The 22,322-nt window shown below is 37.4% G+C and overlaps 1 protein-coding gene across 1 annotated transcript in view; it reads right to left on the reverse strand.

Annotated features, from left to right (window-relative positions):
* Jam2 (junctional adhesion molecule 2) overlaps positions 1-22,322 on the reverse strand; it is a 65,480-nt gene that overhangs the window by 22,388 nt on the left and 20,770 nt on the right. Inside the window, exon 2 of the mRNA XM_020179436.2 lies at positions 1,216-1,281. Within this exon, the coding sequence (XP_020035025.1) occupies positions 1,216-1,281 (66 nt within the window). The remainder of the gene's footprint in view (positions 1-1,215; positions 1,282-22,322) is intronic.

Below are 22,322 nucleotides of genomic sequence, written 5' to 3' on the forward strand. Positions count from 1 at the left end.
TATGTGTTAGGTGCTATTGTAAGAACTGTATGAATACTATCTCATTTCATTCTCTCCCCACCCCAGTCCTCTTCCTTAATTTCTGTCTCTTTCCTTTAAGCCTATTTGTCTCCAGTTGTTAGAACTGAAGTCATAACTGAAGAGATCAGGGGAGGGGAGAGGGGAAGGTTAAAGGAGAATGATGGGGGGGAGTGAATTCAACCATAAGAACCTTTGTAAATGTCACAGTGTACCCCCAGTACAATAATAATATGATAATAAAAAATTTTTAAAAAAGAAATTTAAAAAAGAAAAAAAATCAATTTAATTAAAAAAAAAAAAGATGAGAGATCAGATATTTAAACCTATTTCTTAAATGTTTGTAATCTCCAGCCTAAACAAACATTACATTTAAGAAATAGTAATTTTCTGGTTTCTTTGTACTACTAATTGTATTTTTGGTAAATGATATTTTAGAAAAGGACGGTCAATATTTAAGGTAAACTTTAAAAAGCCACTTTACACTATTTTTTATTATTAGTCACTTTAAGTATTTTTAAACTGTGCCAAAATACATAAAACTAAAATTTACCATTTTAAATATTTTAAATTGTATAATTAAATAACATTAAGCATTGTTGTGCATAAATAATCTTTCATCTTGCAAAATCCAAACCTTATATCCATTAGTTAAACTCCCCCTTAAAAATATATTTAAGAAACTACAATAGGGCTGGAGGCATGGCTCAAGTGGTAGAGTGCTTGCCTAGCAAGTGCAAGGTCCTGAGTGCAAACTGCAGTCCCACCAAAAAAGAAAAAAAAAGAAGCTACAATAAATAAGAAAATGACAACACAAATAGTCTTACCCTAATGTCATGTTAAGTACGTAGAGTGAGGTGTGAAGCGTTCATTTCTACTTACCACTTCTAACCAGCTAAAAACCTTTAAAGATGTCTATCTTCCTATTTCATAAATTAGATTTTCTTTGTTGCAGATAATTTACGTAATGGTGACCTTTCTATGTATGCCTGTTTTTTTTTTTTTTTTTCATTTATTATCCAAAATTTCCACCAAGGAGGTAGAGAAACAGGTAGAAACAGCATGGACCATTTTAGGCAAAAGAATTAGGGTGGAGGAAGGGCAGAGGTTCCAACAAAGAGAGAGATAATATCATATCTGTAGTCCTTGTGAGGTAGGTCAGCAATACAGCAGGCAAAAATTGGAAAGATGCTCTACCTTGGTACTCTATTGCTGTGACTACTTGATGGTCTTTTGGAGCAGAGAATCCATATGCCTTATGATCTGAAAGATTAAAACAACAATTAAAATAGCACAAAAATCCATTTTAAAATGTTTAAATGAGATGCAATATTCAAAAAAGCTGGCCTAAGTTTGGAAAGAATTTTATATGATTCATAACATAAAAATTTTAAAGTATCAAAACAGGAAAAACAAATCTATACGTGTCACTTCTATTTTCTGTATTATGGTTTTGGTCTTTAAACATTTCCTAAAGCAGAACCCATGGGTGTCCTAAATCCATGTCAGCAGCTCTGATCTCTTTTCTGGTTAAATTCATAATCTTCCTTTTCTGCTGGACATCTGTATCTCCATTTCCTACATACTCCACAAATTCATGGGCAAAAGTAAACTTGCTACTGTGCTCCCAAACTTTGTTTTACTTCTATAATCTCTTCACAATGAAAGGCATCTCAATCCACATGGTCATTCATACCACAATCTTAGTTACAGCCATGATACAACCACTCTCTCATCCACAGACTGAGAAGTGTCACCCAGGATAATGTTAAAAAATATCTGTCCTTTTTATTCTTTGCCTCCTCCCACCATCATGAGTGCTCTTTGCGTCAAGGAGGGAACGTGGATAGTCAAAACTCATGAGAGAGAAAAATAGAGTACTTCTTGCCTTGTCACATTTAGAAACCCCCTGACCATTTTTAAAAATGGAGGGGAAAAAAATATTTAAAACACTGTAAAGAGGAGAAAGTGAGTTGGAGAACAAGGATCTTGGTGGGCTCTTGAGAAAGAGTAATACTTGCTAAAATCTGCTGAGCATTTGTGTCAGGCATCATACCGAGAGCTTTGTAAGTATTATTAGTTCATTTAATTCTTACAAGGTTTCTCTACAATAGGGTAACATTCATGACAAAGTCTCCACACATTATGCAGTAACTATGATTCCAAACCATTATTCTGTGAAACTTTCGAACAACTTTTTGAAGAAGTCTCTTTCCCTTTTTGGCAAGATTTGAATTATATATAATTGGGCCTCCAGAGAAGCCCCAATTATGAGTGACAATTCCTGTGATCTTTGAAGTATTTTAGTACACTTTTTAGACAAAGTAATAAAGACTTATATTCCCTGGAAACCAGTGGCAGGGGAAATCTGGGCAGAATAGGGAAGGATAATCTTTGTTCCCTCCACATCACTGTGTCTTTGAACATTTCAAACACCACAGTGCCTACTGAGAATGTTTATTTTCTTCAGGAGGCTCTTGGTTTCCTTCATCTGAGGCAAATCAATGAGAAAGTGAATCTTTCCAATTTTCTACTTGCTAAGCCTTCCTTCAATAAAAAGTTTTAAAGTTTTCAAAAATCACTAAAAGTGGGCTGGCAGAGTGGACTCATGTGGTACAGCATCTGCCTTACAAACATGAGGCCCTGAGTTCAAATCCAGTACCATCAAAAAAAAATCACTAAAAGTACTATAGAAGATAATATAGAACTATACTATAGGAATTTATTTCTTCATAAACTTTACATAAATATATTTTTGAGATTTTAATTTTTTTTAATTTATTGGCAGCACTGGAATTTGAACTCAGGGTCTCAGGCTTGCTAGGCAGGCAGTCTTACAACTTGAGCCACTCCGCCAGCTCTAATTTTTAAAATTTATTTATTTTGAGACAGAGTCTTGCCATGTTGCTCAGGCAGATCTCAAACTCCTGGGCTCAAGCATTCTTGAGCATCTATTTGAACAGGAAAAAAAATGTCCTAGACACTAAACAAGTTGAATTGGCAAAGCTATGAAGGCAAAAATATTATAATGGAGATTTTTTTTGTTTATATATTTTATTTACAGGGCTGGTGGTATGGCTCAGATGGTAGAGCATCTGCCTAGCCAAGTGGAAGGAATGCAAAGCACCAAGTTCAAATCCCACCCAATACCACCAAAAGGAAAAATAAAAACCTCCGGTATATTTTATTTTACTTACTTCTTTTAACTTATATATGAAAAGATGAAAGCAGTACATGTTAATGGGGTTCCATGCAACATTTCAATATATATATCCCTGTGTAATGTCTAAATCAGGTTAAACATATTTATCTCCTCCCTTCCTTCCTTCCTTCCTTCAACAGGGTCTCACTTTGTTAGCCTTAAACTTGTGATCTCTGCCTTAGCCTCCTAGTGCTGGGATTATAAGCATGCTCCACATCATCATTCCTTTATGATGAAAACCAAAATCCGATTTTTCTAGTTTTTTAAAGTGCTTGATTCTTATATATGGTCACTCTGTTGTACAAGAGCACACCAGAACTTCTTGTTCCTACCAAGCTATAACCTAATACCCATTGACCAACCTGTCCCTGTCCCTCACTCCCTCCTTTTCTCCTGACTACCTTTTTATTCTCAGTTTCTAATGGATCAACTTTTGTAGATTCCCATATGAGTGAGACCCTGCAGTATTTGTCTTTCTGTACCTGGCTTATTTTACTTAACATAATGATATCCACTTCCATCCATGTTACTGAAAATGATGGGATTTTAGTCTCTATGGCTGAATAGTATATGTATCACATTTTCTTTATCTATCCACCAATTGGTGGAAAATTAGGTTGTTTTCATTTCTTGGCATTTGTGGATAGTGCTGCAGTGAACATGGAGTACAGATATCTCTTTGACTTACTGATTTCTTTTCTTTTGGATGTATACCCAGTAGTGAAAGAGATTAGTTTGAATAAATAAATAAATTAATTAATAGATAGTATTTTTCTTTGCAGAACATTTAATATGGTTCTGTGATTTTACACATCTTTGCCTTCTAGGTACCTTGCTTTCTCTACTTCTAAATAGAAGTAAATTAAAGTATTTAAAATACATGACCACTTATGTTGAATTTGTTTAAAGAGAAAATTCAGCATCTTAAATTTTTTAAAATTATTTATTTCAAGATTTGTACTTTGTTTCAGTCTTACTAGTCTTAAAATTCATGTTTTATAAACTTGTACCTAATGACTCTTTTTATGAAAACAAAATACTGGATTTCATAAATCAACATTTCACTAACAGATGTTAGGAATAGTCTCCTGTTGGCTAACTTATTAAATCAATTTTTCTTCACTTTTTCAGAATAAATTAAACAGGGAAATTAAAAAAAATTGTCATGTTGGTCCAATGGTTGAGGTCAACAATTGTTTCAAAGTTCACTATGAAACATCGTAGTAGTTATGGATGTGTTCCAAAATCACTGGCAGAAGTTCACAAACTGAGCTTAAGAGATGATTATTTCCACAGCTCCTAACAACCCCAAGTCAAATAATTCCTAGTCAAATGAAACCTTTCGTGTTTCATTTTCCTCAAGTTTAAGTTTTTATATATTTCTACTACTCATTAAGGTGATCTGATGTGGTGAAGAATAAATACTTATTTTATACTATAACAATTTAAAAATTACTATAAAAATATTTTTAAAAACATTTTTAATTGAAAACACAATTAGAATCAAAGTGTTATAGAAGTCTTTCATTTAAAAGTACAATACAGACTGTATCACTTATAAAACCAAGTTATAAAAACTATTCATTTAGAGTTGGGCATGTGGCCCAAGTGGTAGAGCATTTGCCTAGCTAAGCACAAAAAATTCCCAATAAGTATAGGCATAAATTATTTCATAAAAAGTAACAGGTATGTGGTTTTGATAGTCATTGATAACTATTATTCCAATATATCGAGCTACACGGGGTTAGCATAACAAAATAGTATCACCCTGAGTTTATTATGGATAACTATATAGATAGATAGAAAGTAAGCAGATGAGATAGGAATTAGAAGATGGAAAATACACTCATCTATCTCATAACCAACCATAATCAACCATACTAGATCTAGGGAATAGGAAAGAGAGGGAGACACTGACAGTTATCCTCCTAGTCTCTCAAACTAGACATTCTGACCCCTCCTCTTAATGAGACATTGACATTCTACTTGAAAGGAAAGTCATATTAAAGTGAAGGAGAAAGAAAAGATGCACTTGACTTTATAATTATTGGTGACTGATGCCCTGGTAAGTTAACCAAGGCCTTAAGAATTTAAAGGTGATTTTGACTATGGTTAAATTTTCCCCTCAAGAACCTAACATCTCAGTAAAAGATATGACTGCCGCTCTGTTAACATCCTCACTTGACAAGATATAATGATTGAGAGGTTACATGACTTGCTCAAGGCCACGACACTTTAGAAAGCAAGGAAGCCAAGGTATTCATCTAGTTAGCATGCCTCCATAGTTCTCTGTCTCTCAAGTTTTGAAGACTATATTCATTTAAGATTATTCATTTCCCTTTAACCTGAAATTATAATTACCTAATTCCTACACATTGATACAATTCTTAAAGACTAAAAGTCTAGAACCAATGTGAGCATTTGGTAGATATATTTCTCAGTAGAAATGAATTTACCATTATAATTATCAAACAAATAACTTTTTTAGGTCAAGTATAGCACTTTCCCCAGAGTTTGATCAGCTCTGGGCAAATGCTTCTAACTGATTTCCTGAACCTGAGTTCAGAACTGTGTATCTGAATCACCAGTTCAAATCTGGGAGTCTGCACAAAATGTCCTAACAGCAGACTCACACAGATTATTCAGGGGCTGTTTGAGTCAGGAATTAGGGAAATGCTTATCCCACAATTATTTGACATTTATAAGATCACTTTAGCAACAGATGTGAGATGATAACACTCCATTAAACTCCCCACCCCTCCCCATGGCTGTGTAGTATTGTTTTAAACTTTCTTTATACTTCTCAAGTTGTATTTCTCTGTCTTACTGAGTGAATTGTAGGAATCACTAATAATTGTTTAATATTTCAAATGTTTTCATTTTTTGAAAGTGGTATGAATATAAATTATGTTTTTCAAGAATTAGCATAAGGAAGTAACTAAAGGATTCTCTAATATCACCAAGCTGTTAAATTTATAATGTGTGAGTAAGGATATCTCCAAGATTGCACTGCTAATGTTTTCAATCTTTTTCTGAAATAGAAGATTATAGTTATAGAAATATTATAGTATTATTATAAAATATAATAAATAAGTGCATAAAGAGAGACAGATGGACTATAACCTTAGTAAGGTTTAAGATTTGGGGTATAACTTTGATGTGAGTATGGCCCAAAGCTCTCGTGGTCAGGTAGGGAGGGCCTAGCAATATACACTTTGTAAAATTTTCAAGAATAAAATTTTTCTTACACAGAATGCTACTAACCCGCTTCTGTATAGGATTAGGAACTTGCTCTCATTAGTGAGTTTATTTAGCTCTCTGGATTTGGCCACCCCAGGGCTGAGATAAAGAAAGCGTGTTTAGGAACCATGGTTTGATAATTCCACCTTTAAAACACTAAAGATTTTATAGGACGAGCTGGGGATGTAGTTGAAGAGTAGAGTGTTTACCTGGCATACATGAGACCCTGGATCAAAAAACAGCAGTGAAAAAAAAGATTTTATAGGACTAATGACTTAACATACACACATTCTCACTCTATCACACTTCAGTTCTTAAAACATGGGATTTATATGGATTTATTTTTTTCAAATCTGCTGGACGATGACTCATAAAATCTTAGCCCTTACATTGCACACATATTAATTATATTCTATTACCACAAATGCTTATAGAAGAAATTTGCAAACCAAGGGAAATGTCCCAGCTTATTGTTGCGTCATGTTTCCTTTGATTAGTCTTCAGGAAGCCAAAAGAATAAGAGCCATTTATTTTGAAGTGCAGAACACGGAAACAAAGGTTTGGCATTGCTTTACTGTCACATTTGCTGTTGTCAGGCAAGACTTCTCAGAATTAGCTACCCTGACTTCTTGTGTACTTTAAATCCAAGAACTATAATTTTCTTCTTGTAAAAGCAGTTCTCTGACTCATTCTTTTACTTCAAAACTGGCCCTATTCACCCAACTGTGAGCTCACACAAAAATGCACTTTTAGGGTCAGTCAAGCAGACTGATGAAAGAACTAGTTTGGTGAATATCTGTACACATTCAAATTGGTGGGAGCTTTGGAGCTACCCTCTGAAGTAGTCAGGAAATGAGTTCAGTATGCGCTATTAGAAGAAAGTCCAATTTTTGAAATATTCAGTTCAAGAATCAAAAGGGACAGATGAAGGTTATTTGTGTCCAAATATGGTATGTGAAAGTTTAATTATCATAATATAACCCAGGGGAAATGGCTGCTTGAGATCTTGAATAGCATGAAGATGGAGGGATTTATGACAGAATCAACCAGACATTCTCAAATTCTGTAGAGTCAGCATTAGCACTTCAGTTTTTAATGCGGTGGTATCAGAACTCACTTCACACACATTGAGATTTAAAAAAAAATCACCACCACCACCACTTTCAACAGCTTGGCTTTTCAACCAAATATTATCTGAAATCAAAATAAAGCACTATGGAAATCCATGGGATCACCATGAAAGTCTGTTACAAATACAACTTAAGTCTTTATTATAGATGAAAATAGAATCTTTTTTTTTTTGAGGCAAGATCTCACTACATATCACAAACTGACTTCAAACTCCAAATCTTCTTGCCTCAGATTCCCAAGCTAGTGTACAAAAGTATACAACTGCACCCAGTTTATCTGAATGATTCGTTGTCTTCAGAAAGTCATAACCAATAGAGAAGAAGCAACACTGAGCTGTGTTTGAAACCCAGCACTATCAATTCCTAGCCATATCATGTTAGGCAAGATATAGTCTTTTAGGTAAAATGAAGCTAATAATGCCTTCCTTAACTGGTTGTAAAGATTAAATTAAGTAAAGTACATAATTGCTTAGTCTAGTTCTTGGGACACAGTAGATTCTCAATAAATACTTTTTGTGCCTTTCCCTCTGCTCACTACTTCTTATGCAATGTGGTGGTGCAAATTGAGTGTTCCATAAATGACTCCACAATAGGCATACATTAGGATGGACATGCTTTGGACAGTTACAGGCTGTCTGGGTTGTATTTCATCATATGTAGGATATAACTTATCCTACAGTGATGCTTCCATAAATGCCATAATTGACACAATTCATCATACCTTTCTCGACACACTTTGTATACTTAGCACCCAGGACATCACACTTTCCTAGTTTTCCTCATCATAGTTCCTATCCTTGGTCATTTCCTTTCCTCTAGCCATACTTTTCCTTAATAATGTGACCCTGGCATTAAACATTCCCAGATGGTAAGAACTCCCAAATAATTATGTCCAGTCTAGACATTTTCACTGACCTCTGGACATGGATACAAATGTATTCTCAGTCTTGCCACGTGAGGATTTAATAGACATTTTGAACTCTATGTACAAACCTCATCTTTCTAAACCTGCTCCAGCTTTCCCACCTCACCTCAGATGGTGGCAGCTCAGTTGTTCCCAGTTGTCCAGGCTGAAAACCTGGCAGTTCTCCTTAATGGTTCCTCTTACCACACATCAAATCCAATTCATCTGTAAACCCTATTCATTCTACCTTCAGAACACATCCACAATCTACCCCTTTCCACCTCTCCAAGGGCCACCAATCTGGTCTGAGTACCAACATCTGCCTGGATTTCTGTAGTAGCTTCCTAACTGGATTTCTGTTTCTGTCCTGCCCTCTGGATTCTAATCTCAACACATCTGCTAGAGTGACTCTTTCACATGCTAAGTCCATCATAGCACTCTTTCGCACTAACCATTGTATAGATTCTTCATTTCCACAGAGTTGAAGTAAAAGTCCTTGTATTGGCCTAGAAGGCCCTACATAATCTTGTCTATTGGCTTCAAAACTGCTTTTTTTCTGCTCTCCCTTCTCCTCGGTCCAAGGACACTGGCCATCTTGTTCATTCTTAAGTAGGCCTGGCTCTTGTTACTTCCTCTGTCTGAAAAACTCTTCCTTCAGAAGTCTATTAATTCCTTCATTTGCGTCTTTGTTCATAGGACACCTCCTTAATGAGACCTGCTCTGAGCAACCTATCTAACTAATATCTCAAGACCAACATATTTCACATTCCCCTTTCTGATCCCTTTGATTTTTCTCTTCTCTGTTGTACCTATTATCTTCTGACATAAAATGTATTTATGACTGAGGGTGGGGCCTTTGTTTTCTTTACCAGTAACCCCCAGTGCAAATAACAGTATGTAAAGATACTCGATAAATTTTTGCTGAATGAATGGAAATGAAGTTAATTATGGAGAAGATGAAAGAGCATGCAGCTTTCATTTTTTTAATTAAGAAATGAGTTGTACAAGATTAAACAATGAAAGATTTTTAAAATAGTCAACTTTAAAACTGAAAATAGTTAATTGCATAACTGTAAAGAATCAGCTTTCACATTATGCTGCAACAAGTTAAATATATGAATATGTTTCATGTTAAAAATTATAAGCCAACTCCTAGAAATATCTTCCTCAGTAGTAACCTACAATTTGATCTTTAAAAGAAGCTTATTAAAAAGTTCTAAATTTAGTGATACAAAATGAAAGGGTTTTCTTAAAAATAAAATTACTTACTTATAGTTTAGATATCCAACTGAAAATGGCACTATGAGAGTTAATTTTATGTGTCAATTTGGCTGAGCCATACTGCCCAGCGATATGGTCAAACATTACTTTGGATGTTCCTGTGAGAGTGTTTTTGGATAAGGTTAACATTTAAATCAAGCTGCATTACCCATAGTAGACATACTGTCCTGTGTATTATCTTCTGCTTTACTTCAATGTCAGGAAAGGTAAATTCTTTTCTGGCCACTACAGTCTTCCTAAGTATTGTCCCTACTTCTATTTGACACAATATTTTTTCTTTCTTTTTTTTTTTTTGGTGGTACTTGGGATAGAACCCAGCCTGGGCCTCATGCATGCTAGACAATCAATCAAGGGCCTAAGTTGAACAAAAGACTGACTTCCCTCAAACAAGAGGGAATGCTGCCAGCAGACAGCTTTTGGATTTGAACTGCAGCATTAGCAAATCCTTAATCTCCAGCTTTCTGACCCATGCTGCTTATTTTGGACTTGCCTGCCGGTATAATCACACGAGACAATTCCTTCAAATAAATCTTTTGTATACATACAAATACATACACACGTACACACACATACACACTGTTAGTTCTATTTCTCTGAAGAACTCCAAGGCAAGTATCATAATGAATTATAATAATAAATTATTTGGGGGATGTCTACTTTAATGCAAATATGCTTTCTGTCTTTGGAGATCTAGCAATAGTCACTTAAAAAACATTCCATCATCAATTTTGTTCTGAGACTCCTTACCCAGAAGTAACCTCTAGGAAGCTTTTCTATGATAGATCTAGGTAAGCACTGCAAACTCCCATAGAACTTTCCACTACAAACTACTTTGACAAAATTAAATAGCATTTCTATGATTTGTCACATTTGGTGGCTTTCTCTTCTCTGATGCTCCTTTCCTGCATCCTCTCCCTCAGACTAGCCATTTGCTTTTAGCATGTTATAGACAGTTAGGGGTTCCATAAAGATACAGGTTTGAGAAACACTGAATAAACAAAGCTTTGTTTATTTCATTTTCTTTTTTTGGCAGCACTGGGGTTTGCACTCAGGGCCTAACACTTGCTAGGAAGGTGCTTTTACAGTTTGAGCCATTCCGCCTTTCCCCTTTTTTTTCTTTCTGCAGTACTGGGGCTTCAACTCAGGGCCTTCACCTTAAGGCACTCCACCAGCCCCTTTCTTTTGTGATGGATTTTTTTGAGATATGGTCTTGTGAACTATTTGCCCAGGCTGGCTTTGAACCTTGATCCTCCTGATCTCTGCCTCCTGAGTAGCTAGGATTACAGACATGAGCCACCAGTGCCTGGCTGCAGCAGCCCTTTTTTTGTGATGGGTGTTTTCAAGATAGGGTCTCAAGAACAATTTGCCCAGAACTGGCTGTGAACCATTGATTTTTTTTTCTCTCACATTAGCTAAAAATGAACCTTGGAAAGGGAAAAACTGGATCCCTAAAAATAGTGCACATAATAAGTTTTCCATCTTCAACTGCTACAACCTAAGAATTAGTACTATTAATAAAATGCATGCAATTTGCATGTACTTATTTTAATTCCTTGGTTCTTAGCATTATCTGAAATTCTTTTTATAATAAGTTTTGATGCCCCCTTTATTCCTAAAATAAGATATATAGAGAATATTATATAAGTATATAATTTTATATTTAATGTAATATATATTTGTATATATAACATATCATGTAATTCATGATACATAATATGATATATAAGTGTATATAATGCACATTACATATTGTACATTATATGCATATTGTGTACATTATATGCATATTGTAACATTTAATAAACATATTATAGAGTATATACCATATCATGTATCATATATCATGTATATCACGTTATACATTATGTATTAAATAATATATAGTACATGACACATTATATGTTGTATTTGCAGTTATTATATATAATATTATTTATATATTTTTATATAAATAGGTGTACCTATTTGGAAAAGTAAATGTAATGTTTCAGAGAAATAAAAGGAAAGAAAGCAATATATATTTTAATTCATAAATGCTTAGAAGATATTATAATTGGATTAAATAAAAACATCAGAAACGCTTTCAAATAGCATTGGAAAATAAAGAATGGAATTATTGTGCACTTTAAAATAGAAATTTGTACATTTAGCTGTATAAAATTGCAAAAAGGTTGTTTATAAGTAAAATAGTGTAAGTGATAGGCTCAGATACTTATAGTTTTCACTTCTTTGACATGCAGTAGGACTTTGGAAAGTCGTGAAGACTGAAGGGCAGATGAGGGACACGGGAGAATTCTTCATTTTGCAAGATTGTCTGGTACACAAGCTATTTAATAGCCCTGGTCCCTACTGAGTAAATGTACAGTATCCATTCATCATGTGATAAATAGTTTCCACAAAATTACAAAGCCCCCACTTGTTGATACTTCCTGACTTAATTCCTTGAACACACTCTCAGCTAACAGAATTCAAAAGCTTTGTTTTATAAATGGTTTCTTTCCAGTTATATAATGTAATATGGCCAGAAAGTTAATTTTTTAAGGTAAAACCTATGATGTACACTATGTTCCATTGGTAGTACTTGTTCTCTTAACTACAAAGGAGATATTGGACAGGACATGGGATTTATTCAAGACCTTTTTGTACAGTTTGAGGCTTTTCAACTCTGTTATTTTCTATCTGACCTCTCTAGACTTTTAATTACTCACTGCTCCAAATCCAAGCTAAAAATAATTCCTCCTACTCAGGATATGCTGTATGTGAAAGGTTCACATTTTCAATTAAGGAAAACTTAACTAGATTTAATGTTATTTAACTGGGATAATTACTGTATCTTAAGTTTCCTTATTTGTCAAGGATAGAATACCTAAAATATTTAATTTTTTCAGGTATGTACTAACACATTTTTTTTATTATTGTTGTCCTGGGGGTACACTGTGACATTTTCGAAAGTCTAACACATTTTTAATACTTTTAAAGCTCTTTGATTTAAATCTTTGAAAATGCAAACATATCATAAAATTGTAAAGTGAGTTTCTTTACCTTTAAAGATTTAATGCAGAAACTCATATTAAACTGCAAAGTGCCTAAACCCAAATTAGAAATCCTGGTCTCAACATTTTAACAGAGTTCCAAATACTTTGATTGGTCCTGTTCCCATGGAAACTAAAGATGGGAAATTACAAAACAGTACCAAGGAAATTAACTAAAAGAGTTAATGTGTTATTTAAAAAATAACACATATGTAAATTTAAGAAAGTTTACGAAGTGCATGATACCTAAAAGTAGTTACTTTGCTTAAAACAATAGTAATATTTTTCTTTGAATATTAATTTTAGAAGAGGACAGAAAATAATGACTTTTCCTATTTCCTTTTTAAATGATCTGTGATGCCATTAGGGTAAAACTGGATAATAAATCCTCACAATATTGGACATGCTTAGGTTTCGATTTTCCTCTTGTTCAGTTAAATAATATTTTCAGATCATGAAATGTTTATTACAGGCTTGTGATTTACCCTTCAGGTTAATATGACTTTGAATTTGATTAGAGTTATGGAATATGGAGGGTACTGAGATATGTTGAGATAGCCATCTTTGAATACACTAAATATCAAAACATATTTTAATGATACATGAATATACTTAAGCTATTTACCACATTCTAAGTACAGTAGTCAAATTATTTTCTTATTATGATAGAAAAGGTTGGTCTGTTTGCAGTGCCCTTCCAGGATACTATATGCTGATTCTAAATCTATACACAGCAAGACAGAGGCTCTCTCTATACCACCCACCTTGCTGAAGTGAACAACAGAAAAAAACCTAAAACCTCCTCATCTTCTATCTTTCCTTATACTTTCTAGCATATTTCATCATACCCCATATGGAAAGAATGTGGAATTTGGAGTCAGCAGCTCAAATCTTGCCTCTGTGTTTCTCATTTAAGAAAAGGTGATAAAAATAGCTCTCTGTGCCTAACAGGCATGTTGACCTGAGAATTAAGTGAGATGACCCTGTGAAAGTGTTTGGTCAATTGTAAAGTTCCATCCGGATACTAATTTTGTCTTTTCTCCCAGGTTGCCTATTACTTCCTTCACTCTGATCTTTTCACCTAATTCTTCCTGGCCTCCAGATAACAACTGACTCCACAGAATTCCTCCCTGGCCTCCCTGACACTGACTCTGCTGGCTGGTCCTCTGTTGTCTCTATTTCACTCATTGCCTCCTTTCTTCCATATTCATTAACCATGCATAGTTTTCAGAGTCTGGTCTTCTGCCCTTACTAATCTTCTCATGTTATCTCCCACAGTGTTTCCACATTTCTGCTTCCATTTACCTCTTAAATACAGAGAATGGATGTGGATGATTCCCATTTCTCATCCTCTTTCCAATGCTCTGTAGAGTCATTTTTGGATATTTTTTGCTTTCTGAATTATGATAATATTCTTTGTTAATTAAATACCGTGATTTCTCTGGTTCTTCAAATTTACCACCTCAGAAGTACTATTTTAAATTCTTTGATGTCTCCCTAATATTTAGTCAATTCACTAAATCTTACCAATTTCTATTTTCAAAGTCTTTTGAATTTTTTTTTTGTATTGAGATGGGGTCTTGCTGCATATTCTAGGCTAACTCATGCTCCCCTATCTCAACCTCCAAATAACTGTACTGCAGAAATAGGCTGGAGTTAACTCTTTCTCAACAATTTTAACAGCTCCCATCAAGGCAGGATAAGTAGATGAGACTGGGAAGTTATATTATTTTTAATAAATATTAAAAGGCCAGATTTAGACAGTGGACGGAAGAACTAAAAACTGAAAAGCCAGAGAAGCTGGCCCCCCTCCCACCTCCTTACAGATGTTAAGTTACAAGAACAGGAAGAAATAAAGGGACTATCTGCATCTGCCTTCCTCTTTGAAATGTTAAGAAGCTTCAAGGCTCCTTGAATGAGTAGAGGGCCAGAAACATAAAAGGCATGTCTAGCAAAGGGAAGTCTGAAAACTCACCTATTGTTTCTGTGTTTTGGGTAGGCCTAGATCACATCTCCATGTTTTCAAGTAATAAGCAGCAACCATCTTTGGCACTCAGCTCCATTGTCTAATGACTAGGGATTGCTAGATGACATGGTCATGTGCATTCCCCCAGCTCAGAAAGTATAAAGACTACAGATAAGAGCCACTATTTTGAAACTTTATTCCCATTTCCCGTGTGGAGAACAGGAAATGTTTTTCTCTTTTCCTCCCCACTTCTCCCTACTTTATCCTGTTATATACTAAAATCCTTCTTAAACTTCCACCTAGTGAGACTCCTCGTTGTGAAACACCTTGAAATGCTTTTTGATAGAACAATAATGTTGCTATTTTGTGAATCAGCCAAAATGGCAGCCCCACCCTTAAACAAATTCTGGCACTCTAAGACAGCCCCACCCCTACCCGAAACTACTGCACATGTACTAACTTCCTTACCCTTCCCCTTCTATAAAAGCCACTGCTTGCCCAGACTCGGGGCTGCGCCATCTTTTCCCCGGCCAGCCTGGCAGTTTGGGCCTGCCATTAAACTTTGCTCTATGGACATGAATTTTCTCGTGAGCTTTCTTTGAAAGCAGCGTTTTTCCTAACATTTGGTGCCAAGACCTGGGATCGAGTTGAGTTCCCGGTACTGACCTTGCTCTCCCGGCTTTCCTCCGGGATCTGAGCTGCTTTACCAGGAACCCCAATCCTAAAAAATGCCACTCTCTCACTAGCTCGCAGGGAAGTTCCTCCGCCCCAGCACGCCTCCAACCGCCATCCACCACCAGCCAATCTTCCCTTAAGGTGCTCTCTCCCTCGGTGAGTCCTCCTCACACGCTGAGCTGTGGTTTCTCTATCTCTCATTTCCTCAAAAACCCTAGCGCTAGGTCGCAGCTTGCTCTTGTCCTGGGAATTGGGTTCCCCACTTGGGACTGTGGGTCCTCCCGTGGTAAAGATGTTCCCTCTGGGTGTTGTGTTCCACATTTCTCTCATTCTCCTGAGGATCTGATATTTTGGGGACGCCTGCCATATCTCTCCTCAGGTCAGGCCTCCTTCAGACTCCCCATTGGGATGTCTCCTGGCCAACCTTGGGCCCCTCTGCCTCACGCCTGATCTTAAGCCCCAAAAGCTCATTTTTCTCTGTAATCAGGCCTGGCCCCAATATCCACTGGACAATGCCTCCAAATGGCCACTTAATGGCACTTTCAATCCCAGTATTTTAAGGGATCTATACAATCTCTGTGAGCGTGCTGGTAAATGGAAGGAACTTTCCTACGTCCAATCCTTTTGCTATCTCTGCATCAAACCCTCCCTCTGTACTTTCTGTCTCCCTGTACAGATTTATTAGCCTCTTAACCAGTTTCTAAATCAGCCAATTCCTCTCCCAAACCTCCTCCTTCCCCATGTAAACAGACTTCTTGCACTGCTTACCATACCTATCTTCTCCTATCTTCCTGAAAAACTTTCCCTGTCATGGAGTTAAGCAAGCCACTCCTTGCCAATTCTGGCCTCAAGGCAGTTCCAGCTCTGGGAGAGCTCATGCTCCCTTCCTGTGGGCTGACACCAAGCCCCGGATTTATTCGGTGACCTGGGAGTGGAGGTTTCGTTTTGCTGAAAGCATGCCAGTACCAGTCAATGGGAGCAACCTAGAGGCACAAGTGATGGCTAATCCCTCAGGCGTGTGTCATGCCTCCAGGCTCTGCCTTCCCTTCCCTTACCTAAGATGTCAGCACACTTTTTCTGCCTCCTCCATGGTCTCACCACGTGTCCTTTGTCTCTGTCTGCCTTCCCCTCCCTGGGCTTACTGGGACCCTGCCTCCCATGAAAAACTTGTAGCATGGTACCTTATGACTTAAGTTATTCCAACTAGTTTGCCAGGCTTCTCAGTCTAAAGTAACTTTAAGTCAGCTGCTTTACAAAAGCGATTACAAAAACCTGCAGCTGCCATGCTCATGCTGTAACTCTGCCCCCACAAGGGGAGGAGGGAAAGCAAACAGGTGCATCTGTGCACAGGATGCCGGCTTCTGGACACAGCAAAAAGGCCTGCCATAGCTAAGAAAATCCATAGAGAGGACCCAGTACATCCTGGGCCACCAGCCACACATGGCGATGGCTGCAGCCTGCTACCACTTCCTCTAGAATAAATGCACGCAGAGTACACAGTTAGGGGGGAGGGGCGACAGGCCGCAGGATCAGGCCTAGACAGTCAGGGTCATTTGTCCCAGGTGTGTGTGGAGGGAGTGCTGCCTTGCACAAGTACTGCTCCTAGCCCCACCTCACACCTCAGGGCATCAGACCCAGCCCTTGTAAGCCAATTGTTAGCTCAAGGTTATAGTTCCAGAAATAACAAAATAGACATTACTGTGGTCTCTAAACTTCTCATTTAGAATTTTCTATACCTTTGGCCTCAACATAAATTTTTCCCTCCAAATATTAACACTAGTTGTCCCATATGGTACTGTTATTGGCCTGAAATGCCCTCTGAATGCCCTTCTCTAACTTTATAAATGATTTCTTTGTTAAAAGGTAGACTTTATTAAAGAGGCTGCCTGCTGTTAGCTAAAAGACAGGATCCTAACATTTTGTTCTTTCTAGATGGGACCTGCATCTTCCAGTCTTCTGGCTGGTAGATGTTGGAAGCTTTGTACTGAGGCCTCACCTCAGTATGCCTTGGGTGACCATGAGAAATGGCCTTCACAGGGTTCCTTAAATTATAATACCATACTTCAATTAGACCTTTTCTATAAAAGTAAAAAAAGTAAACTGAGGTCCCCTATATAAATTTCTACCTTCTAAGCCACTCCAATACTCAGAACCTCTTAATGAGTGCTTGCCTCTTCAACAGGCAATGGTAGGAAGAGGGCAAGTCTTATGTCCCCTTCCAGTTATCAGATCTAAGGGAAATTTCAAAAACATCTAAACAGCTGTACTGATGCCCAGACAAATACATTCAAGCCTTTATCTCTGTGATCCAAACCTTTCAAGTGACATGAAAGAATATTATGCTTCTTTTAGACCAGACTCTTATCTCATTAGAGAAGCAATGGGTTCGGGCCCAGGCCACTCAGGTTGGATATGATTATATGGCTCAAGCAGTAGAGTGCTGCTTTGTAGGCATAAAGTCCTGAGTTCAAGCCCAGTACAGCCAAAGTAAAAAATAATAATATTTGGGGCTGAGGAAGTAGCTCAATGGGAGAATGTCTGCCCAGCATGTGCAAAGCCCTGGGTTCAATTCCCCAGTACTACTACAAAAAAAAAAAATGGTAAAGAAGATAAGTGGCATTAATGTCACTTCAGCCATCTCATAGTAGAAAAACGTAGTTTAACCTAGACCAGATCCCTCATTCTTCAAGTGAGGAAACTGAGGCCCAGAACAGTTCAGAGACCTGCTCTCCAGAGCAGGTTACTTTACAGCAACAACCTTAAAAAAAAAATCCTCTTACCTTTCTACAGCATCTTAAGGATGCTATTAGAAAGCATACCATGGTGGACTCAGAGTCACAGGTGAGAGAGGTTCTCCTCAAAGTTAAATTTATAACAGTCAGCCCCAGATATTTGTAAAAATTCAGACTGTGGCTGAAGGCAAAAGTCATTGAACCAAGTAATACAGCTAGCCATGTCTGTATTTACAGCTATGTCTGTATGTCCAGGACCTTACTAACAGGAGAGAAAAAGATAAGAGACACCATGGCCTCATTGCTGCTCTCAGAGAGGACCCCACCCATCTGGGGCCTGAATCCTGAACTTGCTACCATGGTGGACAGGAGGGGCACTTCTGCAGAGAATGCTTAAGGGGGGACAGCCTGGGAGACAGCCCCACCCCCAGCCAGGACACTGCCCTCTCTGCAAGGGTAACCACTGGAGGTCTAAGTGCCCCCGCCTCCAGATGGAAGGCGAGGTGCCACCTCCTATAGATTGATGGGTCTCAGCCTCCTATCCACACTCTACTTCTTGTCATCAATGTTGAGGAGCCAAAATGGCAGAAAAGCAAAAGGTCATTTTCCTCCTAGACAGTGGAGCCCATTTCTCTGTTTTACCTTTTTCTCCTGTCCCCAGTCCAATGACAAAAGTTATAGTTCGGGGCAAATCTAGCCAGCCCCTAGAGTGCTAGTTTACCTGGCCTCTGGCCTGCTCTTGAGGAGACCTCCTCTTCTGTCACTCTTTCCCCTAGTACCTGAAACTCCAGTGTCCCTGGTGGGATGGGATTTACTATCTCAATTAAAAGCTCAAATTCTCCTCCCCCCAGGCAGCTATCTCTGCTGCTCCCTCCTTCAGGAACAAATAGATTCCACAGTGTGGACTGATGAAATGAGTGTAGGGTGAGCCAGGATGGCCCTCCCTATTCAAATAAAACTCAAAAATCCCTCACAGTTTCCACACCTAAAACAATATCCCCTCAAGCCTGAGGGATGATGAGGTCTTATGCCTATCATAAATTCCTTAAAACAACAAGGGCTACTAATTAGTTGCTCCAGCCCCTATAATAAATTTAAAATTCTTATATAAGTTAATTTTAAAATACAAGTTACTAACTAAACAACTGGAAAGGATATAGATAGGTAATAAATGTATTTTTTGAAAAGTTAAAGGAAAAATAAATGTTTTTGGATAAGAAAGAATTTTGTAAAAAAGGGTTTATCCTAAAGATTGTTTCAAATAGGAGGGATAAAAACAAGCCATCAAAGGGTTTAGTATGTTATATAAAGGTCTAAGTAAGTTTTAAAAGTGCATAATAAAAAACTTCGGTGTGTGATAAAGTTAAAGTTGAATATAATCTAAGAGTTGCCTAAAAGATTTTAGGGTCATGTCAAACTAAAATCAAATCCTCTATGTCTATAAAATAACAAGGTTATCTTAATATTGTTCTGCTCTGAGTAACATCTACAAAAAACCATTACAGAGAAAGATTTTGTCAAAGAAATTATTTGTGTTTTCTGCTGATCTTGTCAAGCTTTAAGTACTACTAAATCATATTTGCTTATGTGTCTTAAATGACCACCTTGTAACAGTGCTGTGTTATACTTTATCTAAATATGGTACAAACATTTAAAAAGTTAAAAGTGTCAATTTATATAAAATAATGAGCTAAAGCTCTCTTTTATCCAAGAGTGTTACATTTAAATCCTGACAGCCCCTGCCTCCCACAGGTCACCTACCTAGGTGTGGTCTTAAAGGGACAGACTCACTCCCTGAATCATAAATGCATCAACCCAATCTTCTGTTTCCCAACCCCCATACCATAAGACAGCTTATAGCTTTCCTTGCAGTTATAGGATTTTGCAGAATTTAGATCCCTAGGTATGTAGTCCCTGAACAGACACCTTTTTATGCTCCTCCTAATATTTCTATTTGGGTCTTAGATAATGTATGGCCACCCATTTCTCTTAGAAAACTTGTCTCCAACAGAGTCTGCTTCTCTGGCTGACTACCTGCCTTCTCAGGGAACTTCTCAGAGAGCATGCAAACCAGATTCTGCCCCACCCTATAACAATTTCTGTTAAACCAGGGCATCTTGTTCTCCAAAAAGGATCTTCTACTTCGATGGACCAGCCCTCATCTGATCATTCTCATGACACCCACTGGTGTCAAGCACAATGGGTTCCCCCCATGGCCGCACCTCTCAAGAAACAATTAGAAAAATGGAGAAGGGAATTGGAGGACTCTTGGAATCCTCTAGGGAATAACATTTCACAGTGGTTCTCCTGGTTAATGCCCATCCTAATGCCTATATTTCTTGCTCTCATATTCTTAAGCTTCCTCCCTTGTATCATAAGAACAATACAAGGAATTCTTTTAGACCGTATGTCTGCTATTGCTAACCAAAACTTTAACCAGTTGTACCTCCAGGGATACCAACCTCTCCAAAACCGCCCAGAAAACTACTGTGAAGGCCCCATCCAGGACGCCACAGGAAATGAGGATCCCGCCCCACACAATGCCCCCTGCCAGCAGGAAGCAGTTAAAGAGATCGATGCTTTGCCCCAATTCCTGATCCTCAGCCCCTGCCCTCATCATTATTAAAGAAAAAATGGGGGAATGATAGAACAATAATGTCACCATTTTGTGAATCAGCCAAAATGGCAGCCCCGCCCTTAAACAAATTCCCGCCATCTAAGACAGCCCCACCCCTACCAGAGACTACTGCACCTGTACTAACTTCCTTCCCCTCCCCCTTCTATAAAAGCCACTGCTCGCCCAGGCTCGGGGCTGCGCCATCTTTTCCCTGGCCAGCCTGGCAGTTTGGGCCTGCCATTAAACTTTGCTCTATGGACGTGAGACTTTTCTCGTGAGCTTTCTTTGAAAGCAGCGTTTTTCTAACACTTTTCACGTGTGGATTTCAAGTACTTATGATTTTGTGTGATGGGAAGCTGTGAGAACCCCTCATCTAGTAACACCATTACCTAATATGTGAGCTCCAGTTACCTTTTGCTTTCCAATTCTATCCTATATGTAAAAGTCAAAATCATTGTTTGTCCCCCATACTATTTTTTGATTTGTTGCTTCACTCTCCAAAACCTCCAGCAGCTTCCTGTTGCCTACCTGTTGTGTCAAAAAGAAACTTTATATCATAAAATGCAATCAACTCCATGAGTACCAATTCATTTTTAAAGATCAAAACACACAGTTCTAACCAATAAGAACTCTGAGACAGTTTTGAATTAAAATGAGTTCTCAACTATGCACAAAATAATTTTGTCATCACAGGCTAAGTATGGTAGACTTTTCCCATTCAAAACCACAAAATATTAAATTATGAAAAACACTAATCATCATCAAATCAATTTCTAACTTTTTCTAAAACCACATACAGCAATTACTAAGAGCAGAACTGACTCAGTCTAGATTTTTGGAATGTTAGCTCTATTTTACTCTACCTTTTGTTTCTTTGTGAACAAATTGACATTTATGGTTGAGGTGTAAGGAAACCCTTTAAACATCTAGTGGAAACATTCCACAAGGATATTTAAATTATTAATTTAATTGTGTACTACTAGCAAGTATATATTAGGAATAATTTATATAAGAAATCAATTTCCATGCCTGTCAATATTAACCTGTTCCTGAATTGCCACATCAGAAAGGATGTGAGGAATATTTTTTCAAGTAAAAGATGGGAGTCCATCGTCCTATGCTGAGAAAGGTTTGTATTCACAAACATATCAGTGAAACAACTTTTCTAGAGTTTTTATAGCCCACTTTCAGTTTTATTTATGTTTTTGTTTTCTAATAGTTAGAAATAAATTTCCTTAAGCATCCCACCCCACATAATAAAAAAGGCTGGTCTTGATTTCTCTCATAATTATTTAGCATAGTAGATTTTGTTTTCTCACAACTGAAGGTAAGTAGTTGAATGTAGAAAATGGTAGTGGCACCTGGTGTGAGGGTTCACACCTGTAATCCTGCCTACACAGGAGACAGAGATCTTAAGGAATGTGATTCCAAGCCAGCCCGGGAAAAAATTAGCAATACTCCTTCTCAATTAACAAGCCAAGTATGGTGCTATATGCCTGTCATTCCAGCTACACTGGAGGTGTAA

The sequence above is a fragment of the Castor canadensis genome, chromosome 5 (genome assembly GCF_047511655.1).
Source record: "Castor canadensis chromosome 5, mCasCan1.hap1v2, whole genome shotgun sequence".
NCBI classification, from domain to species: Eukaryota; Metazoa; Chordata; class Mammalia; order Rodentia; family Castoridae; genus Castor; species Castor canadensis.